Source organism: Alosa pseudoharengus, unplaced genomic scaffold (assembly GCF_046254945.1).
Source record: "Alosa pseudoharengus isolate Yale_2024_CS ecotype anadromous, Long Island Sound unplaced genomic scaffold, YU_APseudo_1.1 YU_APseudo_1.1_scf_4, whole genome shotgun sequence".
NCBI classification, from domain to species: Eukaryota; Metazoa; Chordata; class Actinopteri; order Clupeiformes; family Clupeidae; genus Alosa; species Alosa pseudoharengus.
This window is the reverse complement of record NW_027468774.1, coordinates 21298212-21311607: the sequence shown is the minus strand read 5'-3', so window position 1 is coordinate 21311607 and position 13396 is coordinate 21298212. Positions and strand designations below refer to the sequence as shown.

Genomic DNA, 13396 nt, shown 5'->3' with positions numbered 1-13396 from the left:
TCAACAAAAGACATCCTGAGCCATGTGGTACTCTGTGCAAATAATCTAAACAGACCCTTGAATACACATTCACATCCAATAGAGGTTGCAACCTGGTTTCATTAGCGAAACCACAAAACTGTATATCTCTAATGTTGTCATGCTATGTTGACAAATTATTAGGAAATATAAAGGTCTGGAGATGCATAAGACAAAATTAATTGCAAAATGTGTAGGGTTAGTTAAAACTGGATACCTCCTGGTGAAGCTATGGTTGCACAAAGGAATGCAATGTGCACACATGTCTTGCTGTGGTTCAGAGATTTTCTTTCTGCTAGCTGGAAAGGCTCCGTGCAATTGTGTGGCTCTCTGCCCTGGTGGGCTAGCCCTGGTCGAGGATAATAAAGAGATGGTTGACAGAAGGAGTGTGTTGATGATGGGTAGGGGGCCACAAGATCTGAGAGGCATGCTTTAATCAAGTCATCTCTTTGACTTCCTCTTTCCCTCCCCCTACCACACTATTGCACATCCACACCCACCCATGCATACACAGACATTCAGAAAGACATACACACACACACACACACACACGCACACACACACACACACACACACACTCAGATGCACACACACAGCCCACACCCACCATTTTCTGCCCATCCCCATTTTTGCGGAAGATAAAGCCTGTTGCTAGGCAGGCAGTAAAACTGTTGCCATGGGAACACTCTCCCAGACGCAGCTGAGTGGAATAGGGGTGGGGTTGGGGTGCATTTGTAGGGTTTGGGAATGGGGAGGGGGGAGGGAGAGAAGAAAGAGGCGCCAAGTTCAAGGCAAGTGCTTTGGCTCCAAGCTGGCGGTTGGCATCCTTTGTACACCTCCTCTCCTAAATTAGGGCAAGAGGGTGCACTGAAGGAGGGCACAGATATCTATGGTCTGCTGTTTAAAGAGTGGCTCCATTCTTTCTTTACATCACAGGGAGAAGCAGGAAGTAAGTAGCCTACCTAATGGGAAAGTGGTATTTCGCCAGACATAAATATATTCATGCAATAATATGCAATAATAGGTAGCCTACTACTTCTATACAATAGTCACACAAGTATTTTCATGGTAGAATGAGCCACAAACATACAGAGCTGCCCTCACAGGAAAGCAGAATTGCAAAAGAAACCAGGTTATGGGGTTAGGTTACCAGTCTGAATATATCTCAATGTGATACTAATAATAACAAATTTGAGACATATCCAAAACGACACCGGTTTAAGGAAAGATGTTACTTTGTATATAATCTACCACAGGCTTGTTTCTCAAAATGACCTCTCTACATTCCATTTTCTGTCCTCCCTCTTTCTCTCTAGTAACCATATTATGTGGATCTCGCCCTACATCTGAGCTAGTCTGGCTCTGAGCCGAGTCTCTCTCTCTATCTCTCTCTCTGCTGCAACGGGATTCTGAGGAAAAGATAGGGGAGGGCTGTACGAGAGCGAGAGAAACAAAACGTGACTAGGCACCCAAAGCGTCCTGTTATGCAACTACTGACCTACTAACATACATTTGGAGACGGAGCGAGAGAGAGGGAGGAAATAGGAGCAACTCAACAACATAACACGAGGAACCACTGCAAAATAATCTAAACGCTACCCGACGACACACTCGGACACCCAGGACCTTTGCGTAGAGCGCAGACCCCTTTGCATTTCTGCTCTAATTCTTCACGACACAGATAAAGGAATTCATACCGAACGCGCTGCAGCGAATATAGTGGAATTTTGTTCATCAAAGAGGTAGGCTTTATTTACGACATTCAGCCTTTCTTTGTAATGTAAGCGTGCCTGTCCGTTCTTTTAAGAGTGGCGTGTAACTGAAATAGACAAGCACAACATATTGACTGACACAAAATCGGCAGGTCATACTATGCTTCATTCGTGGTGCTGTAATATGGTTTCGGTGCAAATTACCACTTCCTGATGTGAGACCTCCTTTGTATATTTTTGTATTGTGCTACCTGTGTTTACTTGCCTTGTTTTGAGTGAGGTGATGCATTGCACGTTCTCTTGTCATGTCAAGGCGAGGCATTTCACCCACGATTCCGAAGTGGGTTTATAGGTGACGCGCTACAATGTTATTATCCCTGGCTACAATGTAGCCCATAGAATTCCTCCCTAAAAGTGCAAATGTTTGCTTAGCAGGAAGAACAGTCCCATATGCTAAATCACAAAAATGGTTGTTTCGAAATGTCAGCCAAATGGCAGTTCAGTAGGCTATGATGTAATTGTATAACAAATAGTTCGATACTCAAACTTAAACTTTATTCTATGTGTGTGTTTATATTGTTATATATTTTATATTTCGTCGCGGCCTGCTTAGGCTATGTCGTTAACAGCTTACACAGAGGATAGGCTACCCTACATTTCTCCAGCAGGTTACGGAGTCCACGCGGGCGCAGGACTGCGAACACACTTTTCGCTGTCACGTGTAGCAGTCCCGTAAAGGTTACCGCGGGTGTTTATGTTAGCGGAGTAGCTGATTAACCCTTTCCTGGACACGACTAAAGTAGGCACAAAGCATAGCCGGTTGCTAATTGGTTAGGCTTCTTGAAGCTCAGGTAGAACGTTTGGCAAAGTGCGTTTAAACATGCGAACATCAATAAATTCCCTTGTCAAAGATCAAAGACTGTAATTTTACGTCAGACATAACTGCAAATAGGCAATTGCAAAGATCCCGTGAAGGCTACTACGGTAACCTAACAGATGCATCCAAGAAGATGAAGCAGTCTGGTGGCTTAACCTGTTCAGTCCCATCGTAGGCTACAATTAATGCATTAATGCGGGGAGAAGGATAACACCACTAATTAACCTTAAACGCGTACCTTAGTTTTCGACAGGTTTGACCAATGTGTCGTTGGGCACGAAGATGAGAAAGGCACTCTTCCATCAAACAAAATCTTAATGCCTCAACATTTTTTGTCGTTTTTACACCAGAGATTGATTGCATTGATGATCTCAAACATGTTGCATGCAGGCCAGAGACAAATATGCAGACCATGATGTTTGTATTATGTTTTGATTTTCTAAATTCAGTTAAGCTAACCAACAAATTGATCAGATAAAATAACATTATGCAATATTATCTCAAACTTGATCAATCATTAAAGCAGAAGTCATTTCACGATTAACAAACCTTGTAAACAAGCACGGCGATGTAGCCTATGCCTAATTTGAACAGCATGCCCCCCCACACACACACCTAATGTTCATTAAGGGCCTTTGTTGTTGCATAATATATAAATGAAATAATTAAAAAGGGCCGGGAGAAAGGTGATGCAATCAGCGGAAACCCATAGCCTGTAACGCGCCTGGTAGAGCGGGAATGCCAAGAGGTTGGCGTTTACCCCAGGTTCGCTGTGCCAGTGCTGAATGTAGGTCACTCAGTCACTGAGGGAGGGGGATACGGTGCGGAGGAATCCATCATGTAACCCCGCCAGCGTAAATCCTCTACCATCAGCCATAACACAAAAAATACAGACAGGGTTGTCGGCCGGAGATAAATATTTTTATTTATTACATTTGGTTAGGCTATTTAGTGCATTTTATGTATGGCCGCGCTTAGTCGAATGCTATTGCGTCATACGGAGTAACCCATGTGCTGTGCTGTAGTCTTTGTTCTTGTATTTTCATATCCATTGTCTGGGCATTTTACTGGCAAAGAGGAGGTAGCATGTTATCAATCTGCATGTTACAATCTGCTAACCTCAGACTTTACTTAACAACACTGGCACCGTCAACAATGATTTTGTGGTAGTAAATATAAAAAAACATCTGAAAATCTGGAATGGCTTCTGTCTGGTTCTCTATTTTCTCAGGGTTTTCTTGGCACAGGAGTGTTAAAAGATTGGAGGGGGCGGTAGAGCTTTGTTGTATGGATGTGGGTGAGGGAGGGAGAGGCCAATTACAGCTTTTAGTAGGCCAAGGGAGCACATGTGACTGGGAAAACACATGGCCAGGGTCACTTTTTTTCCCCCTCGCTCCCTTCTTTTCCCTGTACGAGAGAGTGATATGAGTATGTTCATAGAATAAGGAGTTTGCCCCCAGCGCTCCGCCCTACAGTCCTGAGATTCCTTGTCTTCTTTCTTGGAAAAAAGATTAGTTGACCAGTGACCCTCACCACCCACCCCACCTCTCCACGGGCTGTACATTGCCCTGTTCCTACTGGAGATGGGAGCCCCACCATCTAGGGCAGAGACAACTGCCCCCCTTTCTCTCCCCTCTGGATCTGCAGAGGTATCACGTGCAGCAAGGCATCTGGGCTTAGCTGGAGTTTCCAGGACTCACCCAAGTCTGACTCCTGTTGCCTCAGAGTGTGTTGGTGGTGCATCTCAGATTCTTTCCCCTTTGACAAACCACAGCTTTTGGGTAACCCAAGCCTACTGACATTTACACAGGCACACTTGTCTCTCAGACAAACATACACACTTAGAGAGAACCAAATGTGGCAACACTTAGGCTATGCTTCATACATACGTACATACTATACAACTGTTTGATAACTATACAGGTAAACGAGTACAGGAATGAGTAAGAAAACTAAAAAAAAAAAAAGTTTGAAAAACATATCAGCTAGGGGAAAACGTTTATGATGTATGCCGTGTGTTCAGTCTAAAAACATATAATAACAACCAATTGGAACATTGCAGTGGCCTGGCTGCACAAGTCAGCACTAACAGCAGTAACTGGATATGCACCAGATGCTGGAATGTAGGGGGGTATGAGTCCCATTGTACTGATAACTTTGGCTCGCCTAGTCTTTCCTATCTGTTGCTCCTTTGTGCATAGCACAATTCACACTCCTCTCTTCCTCTTTGTCTGTCTCGTCTTGCACCGTCTCTTTTTTCTGTGCGTGGCAAGAGATGAGTTGGCATGGCCATTGACGTCAGCTTGTACTTCCCTCTAGTTTCTGTGGTTAATCCCCCTCTGGTTCCAGAGCACTTTTTGCACACGGACCTGTCATTGAGGCCCTGTGTGTCATGGTTCGCTGATTTTTACGTTGGTAGTGCTTGGTGTCTGTGTGAGCTGTGTGTCACATTGGAACACTAATTTCCTGTGTTAAGCCCCAGCCTGTAAAGGACCCTCTCCCCTTCCTAATTAGTTTAGTTTTGGTTTAGTTTATTTTGCTCGCTTTTAGTCATCCTATTTGTCAAGCACTTCTTTTGTCGTCTTTCTTTCCCTCATCTCCTACTCACTATATTTAGAGTAGCCTCCCATGATCAACCCCCCCCCCCCCCCCCCTCGTTCATGTGCGCAGCTTACTCGTCGCTACCCTGACCTATATTCTGTCGAGTGCGAGCAGCACGTGGACTGTTTGCCGTACGGTTCCTCGGTTTCTGGGTCAGTGGGGCATTGTGAGAGATCTTTGTCTCTCTAATGCATGTAGCCCCTTAAACGCTTGCGTTATATAAACACATAATTTTCATTTTTCACAGTACCAGAGCCTCATGGGCCAGAGACGTATATTTGCCTTTCAGGCATCAGGTCCAATTTCACCTCAATTCAAGATATAAACTGGATGCAGTTTGAGCTTGCCCTTTTTTGTCCTTTTTTTGAAAACAAGGTTTCCTCATTCACAAAAAGCTGAAGTGAAACCTGCGACAGTGGCGTCAGTCAATCTTGTTTGTTGTGTAAGGCTGGCCCAGACGGCCGGGGCCGGGACACAGATGGAACGTAAGCCAGGATGTGTACAGGACAGGAGAGGAAAGCCAGCAAGGTCATGAGATTACATGCACGTCAGCGGCAGCAAATACACCACCGAACCCTCATACAGGGTTACCTGTGGAGCAGCCGTGGCCTACTGGTTAGCGCTTCGGACTTGTAACCGGAGGGTTGCCGTTTCGAACCCCGACCAGTAGGCACGGCTGAAGTGCCCTTGAGCAAGGCACCTAACCCCTCACTGCTCCCTGAGCGCCACTGTTGTTGCAGGCAGCTCACTGCGCCGTGATTAGTGTGTGCTTCACCTCACTGTGTGTTCACTGTGTGCTGAGTGTGTTTCACGGATTGGGATAAATGCAGAGACCAAATTTTCCTCACGGGATCAAAAGAGTATATATACATATACTTTACTTATACATAAAAATGCAGACCCATGTGGCAACCTCTGTGTCACTAGCTCAAGGTCAAGTGCAGCAGAACTCACCGAGGCAGGTGCAGGTTTTATGGAACTGCTGGGCTCTGGTCAACACTAAGGGCAGCTGAGGGGTTGTGGTGGATGTGCTGGCCAGGTAGTTGGGAAACATGGTCTGCAAAAGCAGGAAATAGACGAGCATGACACACAGGCGGCAGCGTGACAGACATCAGAGACAGACCGAGTTGATCAGAAGTGCGTGTCTGTGGGGTGTCCATTAAAAAGAGTGCTGGAATGCTGTGAGGATTTGCTCTTAGTTTTATGATCATTAGACTTAATACTTTATAGTTAATAGTTTAAATGGAGCATTAAACAAAAACAGGGAAATTTGGGGAGTTTGGTATTAACTAGCACATCTGTCACAGAACATGGATAAGCCATCTGTGACTACATGGAGGGAATTCACTGGAACAACCACTGGCTGGTTTTGAACACCAGACATCCTGCCATAAGAACCCCACTCCAAATACACACACATATACACATAAATCAAAGCCACGTGTTTTCATGAACTAGGCTAGATACTGCTTACTCTGCTTGGTCGTAACTGCAGACGCACCTGTTTTGCCTATTACCAAATGGGTGGGCTGTTTATTCCATTATCACCGGCCATTACAGATTCCCCCCTACAGTATTGCAGCCCACCGAAAACTACGCAGCCCCCACCCCCCTCAAATTCATGTCTTCAGTTAAATGTCTCGCAAAACCTTGTGCCAGCAGTGGGCCTCAGGGTGGGGTGTGTTACCCAGCCCTGCCCCCACCTTTCAAAGCACTTGACCTATATAGCCAGAGCTCCCAGCCCCCACCCTCTCATGCCAGACTCCCTTGTGACCTTCCTCGGGTGTTAGGTTGACCTCTATTTGTCTGCGTCCGTCAGTCATCATCAGGAATTCCTGTCCTTTTAACCCTCATGCCGTTTTTGCATACCTCCTTTTCCCTCTTCAACGGAGTGTTACAGCTTAGTAATAAGGAAAGGAAAGAGCTTTCAATTACTCCATCATTTGTGGCTGTTATTTCCTCCTCTTAGCTAACTGCTTTGAAGGTAGTTGTCAGCCTGCCATCTTTATGTAGAGGAAGTAAGAACCAGACAAGCAAGCACTGGGGAGATGATGTGAGATATGATCGGATGTCTTCATCTTAGGCAGTTATGGCTGCTCCACTCTGAGTCATAGCCACAGATGGTTTTAAAAGCAGACTGGAGGGCCTACAACCACTCCCCTCAGTCACGGTGATGTAATACTGGCTAATGATTCACAATATGAAAACAAATGAACTGCACTATGCTCACATTTGCCAGATGCACATTTCTGAAGAAGGCTCACTGCACTGTTTGTTTAATACAGAATATCTACCGACAAGGGTAATACACATGAAATGGATGTTTGACTTCTGGTCGCGTCAAAACCAGACGACAGATGCTTTCCCTCCAAAAAGTAAACCCAATCCTATCCCATTGTGGGCCATTACATCATAGAGCCCAACCTCAGTGTCTGGCCTGGGAGCCAGAGGTGAAAGGTCATAGACTTAGGAAATCAATAGGGAGGGCAGAAGGTCAGACGGTGCCTTCCATGACTGAGACACCATTCAGCAGTTGCCAAGGGCAACTGTCCCATGAAAGGAAGGCAGGCAAAGCCGTGCATAAAGAACGGATATTAATACCCAGCAACCCCCCCCCCCCCAAAATCTCTTGATCAGTCAGCCAGCCTGCCAGCAAGCAAAGCGAGTCTTCTTTTAAACGAGGCTAAAAATAAACGTGTGTTGTCTTTTATAAGTCTGCAGTGTTGAGCTCTGTGTGCTGGACTGCAGGGAGATTAACCGATGTGCATTTTCTTCTTTGTTTCCAGGATCTTTTCATCTTCCTAGCAGCTGGAGGTAGAGTGAGGGAGAGACGCCCAGGCAGAGGTAGACCGAGTGACCTACATCCGGCAGCACGCTTGGGGCACTTGGACACATCTCCGTCTGGCTCCCAACGGCTCCTTTACTGAAAGCAAACAAACAAACAAAGAAAAAAAGCTCAACACCAGCTGTACTCATAACATTCTTCAGGCTTGAGGAATTCTGATCCTCGAGGCTGACGTTGAACATTGAGCATAGCCCCTAGGAAAAAGGTGCCAACTAATCCACTTGGAGGAGTTTCTTAAGCTTGTAAATGTGGGGTGTTGACTCCGATTTGTACCTCTTTTTGATTTTCCTTGCCTATTTGGACACGTGAAAAGCCTCAAGAAAAGGTTATTTTAAGGGCAACTCCCATTTAACCAATGAGTTTCCTTCTTTCTGAAGCTCAAACACCTCCCAGGTTTTTCAGAGATCCAGAAACCTAGATTGTATTTGCTCAAGCAACACAGAAGAAGACACTGTACCTTCACATCTGCGCTGTCACAACCACCGCCCCCTTCATCTTGACCCTTCCCTCTTCCTCGATTTCTTCCCATCGAGTTGGAATGGAAAGCCTGAATTCCCCCATGATGGCCTCTCCAGCCGACATGAAGAACCTGGACCACCTGGAGACCTACTCCAGCTACAGTGAGTCCCTGCCATCTCCATCCCCGCAGCAGGACGGTGGGTCGCGCCAGGGCCGCAGCGGCAAGTCCAAGCCCAACATGTCCTGCCGGCGCAAGCGGGAGTTCATCTCCGAGGAGAAGAAGGACGCCTCCTACTGGGAGAAGCGCCGCAAGAACAACGAGGCGGCCAAGCGTTCACGTGAGAAGCGCCGGCTCAACGACATGGTGCTGGAGAACCGCGTCATCGCGCTCAACGAGGAGAATGTGCGCCTCAAGACAGAGCTGCTGCAGCTCAAGCTCCGCTTTGGACTCATCAGCACAGCCTCGTATGTGGAGAAGAGCCAGCAGATAGGCGCCAATGGCGCTGGAGCAAACGGCAGCTCTTCGTCCTCTTCTTCCTCTGCTCATTACTACACCAGCGGTTACTCCAGTGGCTCTCAGGTGATGATGAACTCAGACTCTTCGGAGACCGAGCAGCAGGAGGGGCACATGCAGCACATCAAGTACTCCCCACGGGGATCCCTCTCGGACATGTCTGATGGTTCGTCCAGGGACAGCCCAGAGCCCATGGCCTATAACATCAAGCAGGAGGGAGCAGGGATGGACATGGATATGGGTGGTGTACCCACCACCCCCACCACCAATGCACAGCTGATGTTCAGCCTCCAGCGCAGCTTGAGCGCTAGCCGGCACCTTGAGATGGAGGCCTCCTACCAACACCACCAGCAGCAGCAGCAGCAGCAGCGTCACCCCAACCACCAGCAGCAGGAATCGGTCATTAGCTCCCCGAACCCCAGAGCCACACCTCAGCGGAGTGTCATCCTCTTCCGCTCCAGTAGCACCTCTTACCCGGTGGAGAGCCAGAAGGCTTCAGACACCAACCAGCAGAAGCCGCAGTCGCTTGCCGCGGTCCCTCAGCTCTCCCAGGCCTTTCAGGGAGGCTTGGAGATCCTGGCCGAAGTGACCAAGCAAATGGAGAGGAGGACATTAGACTCCCCTCCTTACGAGTATGCCAGTGGGTATGGAGCCCAGCTGCATGAGAGGCTGGAGGCCGCGAGGCAGGGCGGCTCTGCCCCAGAGCTGCTCCCCAAGCAGGAGGAGAGGGCTGAGCCCCAGGTGTACCACCAGGGCTACCCGGGTGCCTGTGACGAGGAGCCTCCCGTCCTGACCTATGAGGGCGGCTCCCAGGGCGACGCCTACTACCCAAGCCAATCGACCTCGGCCAAGGACACGTCGTCGAGTGACGGCGACCTACGCAGCTCCGACAAGGACGCATCCACCGACGACGAGTCCCCGCATTCCTCCTGCTCTGAGGCGGGCAGCTACCAGCAGCACCTGTCCTCGGCGACGTCCCCGGTGCCCTTCACCCCAGGCACCTCCCCTCCCAGCCAGGACGTCAAGGGCACCGCGCTGCCCCACAAACTGAGGCTCAAGCACCGGGCCATGAGCAGCGGCGGCTCCTCGGGTCAGGAGTCCCCCACCACGCCACCCATCCTGTCCAGCCCTCTGCCCCAGCACCCGTACCTGGCACTGCCCCACAACGGCCAGCCAGAGCTCAGCAAGGAGCCAGAGGCGGAAGACCTGGACTATTGCAAGCCGGCCTCCTCCTCTTCCTCCATAGCGGGGGCGAGGGCAGAGTTCAGCAAGAAGGAGTCCGGCAGCCGGACCAGCCGGAACAAGAGGCATGACTGAGAGTGAGAGGGAGCTCTTTAGGGCAGCATGGACATACGAGTGCCCCCCCCCCCCCCCTGTGAGACTTATGGGGGAACTCTTGCTGCCCTCTGTCACTTAATGTTATCCCTCCTCTCTCCCCCAAACCCACCCCTTACCCCTCCACACACTCTTCCAAGTCTATCTCCTAAGGACAAGAGATGTTGACTCTCGAACATGATATCCCAAGCTGGACTCAGCCTGTGGGTGCACTGTATGATAGATTGTACAGACTTTGGGAACTCCTTATTACCCATTTCAAACAATACAAGCACTTTTGTATATGGACAAGAGAATGGAACCCTTCATGTCACATGGTTTGATTTGTACCATTACTGTCTCAACCACAAAGTTAATTCAACATTATGCAAGAGAGGCTTGCTTGGCTGTAAATAGCACACATAGGATTGCCCCTGTATCATGGATTGAATGCCATGTATACACATACACACTCACAATTATGCAGGCAACAGCTATTTACCATCAGTACCAAACATAACATTCTGGGAGGAGCTCCCATTGACCAAAGATGCAATGCTTTAAGTTCCATCCTCCGTCTCCTTCCCTACCTCTTCAAGGTCCTTGTATTTCTTTATACATCATCAACCCCTGACACTTTGTATATTTCTGTGCTATAAGTATGAAATTAATATTGAATAACTTTATATTTTGAAGAAACAAACAAAAAAAACGTTACGTAAAAAGAAAGAATTGTAAATTAATGTGAGGAAGGACTGAGTGGGTTTGAGGAATATCCAATGGCATAATCAGATCAGTTGTACAGTATCATGGTGTTTCTATACCACTTCAGAAAAAACATTTTATTTTTTTATTTTTTCTTCTTTGAAGATTTAATTTGTCTATAAATTAGTTTTATATGAACACATGTTTCCATTTTATTTTCAAAAGAATGTTTGGCCTTTAAAAGCTATGAACAAAAATAGCTCTAAAATCCATCAGTCCCTTCTCATTTGTTTACACAATGCAGTCAAATGTTTTGACCTCTGTTATGTATTTATTTTCCTTTCGTTCATATGCAAGCCACAAACAGGTGTTTTAAATGTATGGTACACCTTAGCCTAGTCTTTCAGTCTGAGACATTAAATCATTGAGATGCATATTATTTATTTTTTATTAAGAGTAAGCGTGACCTGCGTGTTTCTTAGCTCTGCTGTATCAGTTTTATATCACACCACTCTTCATTTGATTGTCATAAAATGGCCACACGGCCGGCCCTCAGCCAGTGTCTGTGGGATCGTTTCATCAGCTTCACTCCAGATTGGTCTTTAGTGAGGTGCAGGTCTGCATCTTAATGTACCACGTTAATCATGATAAACGATTGAAGTGCCCTGCTTTTCAACTAGAAGCCTGTAATCGACTGTGATCTTTAGTCTGTCATTTGTAAACGTGCTGACGCGCAGTCACACACTCACAGGGTGTCACACACCTTCTATGGCCTTTTCCCCCGTGTAACAAGATGTCATTATTTGCTTTGTTGCGCACTTGTGTATAAATGTAAAATGCCCCAGACCCCCCCCCCCCCAGGACAACACTGTAATGATTTTATAAGGATTTTTTGCTTTCTTTCTATTGTTATTATATATTATTTTTTAAAAAAGCTCTGGGTGTTGTCTTGTCTTCATTCCTATGGCTCTCCTCTTCTCCACCTCTTTGTTTTTTTCCTCTGTGTCCCTTTTGCTATCGTGTTATCTATCCCCCCCCAAGTACGCCTCACTCAGCCCAGCCCAGCCCAACCCAGCCCAACCCAACCCAGCCCAGCCCAGCCCAGCCCCCACTCCCTCTCCCTCAATCCCTCCTCCCCTGCACCTTCTCTAGCCCCGCCTTTACCTCTCAGTGTGTGTTACGATCAGTGATGTTGGTGTTTTTTTCACTGATGGTTTTGACAAAAAATTATTAAAAAATGATAAAAAAAAGAGAATACTGATGGGAGTTGTGTGTCATGAATAACTGCACATGCTTCTGTTTTTGATGTTGATGTGTTTGTGAGGTTGGAAAAAACAACACTAATGTTCATGTTGGAAAGATTTCAGATGGGCAAAAATGAGATGAAATAAAAATGTCACATTTCTCAACATCAACCACCTGTGATAGCGTGTTCTTTCATTCAGCCTCTCAACAAACATGTTCTATTTCATTTTGTGTGAGCCTGATTGCCTCAGCAGTTTAGACATTTCCTGCAGATAACAGCAGTCAGTTATCAGATCTGGAACACTGACAGAGATGTCAGTCTCTAACACCAACAGCAGAACTTGGTTAATTGGAAACATGTATTTGACATATTTGTGGTGTTGGTTTGGTAAAGTTCCATTAATATATTTGCTACAAGTTTCCTATGCACATTAATAACCAGTATCCACCCACACAAAAATAAACTATTTTTGACACTAATGGTTTACACCCCTGATAACACAAAAGATAACAGCCGGGCATTCATGTAGTGTGAAAATAGTTTTACAAGACTGGCCTAATTGTTTCAAATGTGTGCACCACTATCACGTCTGGTGTAGCCAGTTCTATTGATTATATTGGAAGGTAAGTGTTACAGAATACGTTCCATGAACGGACCGCTTCAGTTGTGCGCTTTTAATGTAGGCCCCACTGTAACAGTTCTTGCTTTAAAAAACACCTTTGTCTGACAGTGTGCCATGTGGCACTGCTAGCTTGTTGAGTACATGCATATGGACAGGTCAGGTCATGGCTCCCCTGGAGACCATCTCTCCCCTGCGTGACACGGAGGAAGCAGAGGGACTAAGGCCTAATCAGCCATGAAATGGAGGTGTGTGGGGGGGGGGGGGGCGCAAAACATGCAAGAGAATTGTGTAAAAAATCACCTAGAGGTCTGTGTGTTTTACAATGCTTCTCCTGCCTCAGTGGTGGTGCATGTGAGAATGCGAGAATCGTCCGTAACTGCGACACATCCACACAGAGAGCACGGAGAGGGAGAGAGAACCAGAGAGGGAGGCTGTCTCATCACTCTGATGTAACACTGACCCAGTTAGCAGCCGCGCGCCGTC

General features: G+C 46.9%; 1 protein-coding gene across 1 annotated transcript; it reads left to right on the top strand.

Moving 5' to 3' along the window:
• Window positions 1-1459: 1459 nt before the first annotated feature.
• On the top strand, window positions 1460-12460 carry nfil3-2 (nuclear factor, interleukin 3 regulated, member 2). The gene is made up of 2 exons (XM_076265267.1): window positions 1460-1760; window positions 7995-12460. The coding sequence occupies exon 2, from the start codon at window positions 8592-8594 to the stop codon at window positions 10341-10343; it is 1752 nt and encodes a 583-aa protein (XP_076121382.1). The 5' UTR covers window positions 1460-1760; window positions 7995-8591; the 3' UTR covers window positions 10344-12460.
• The last annotated feature ends 936 nt before the right edge of the window (window positions 12461-13396 follow it).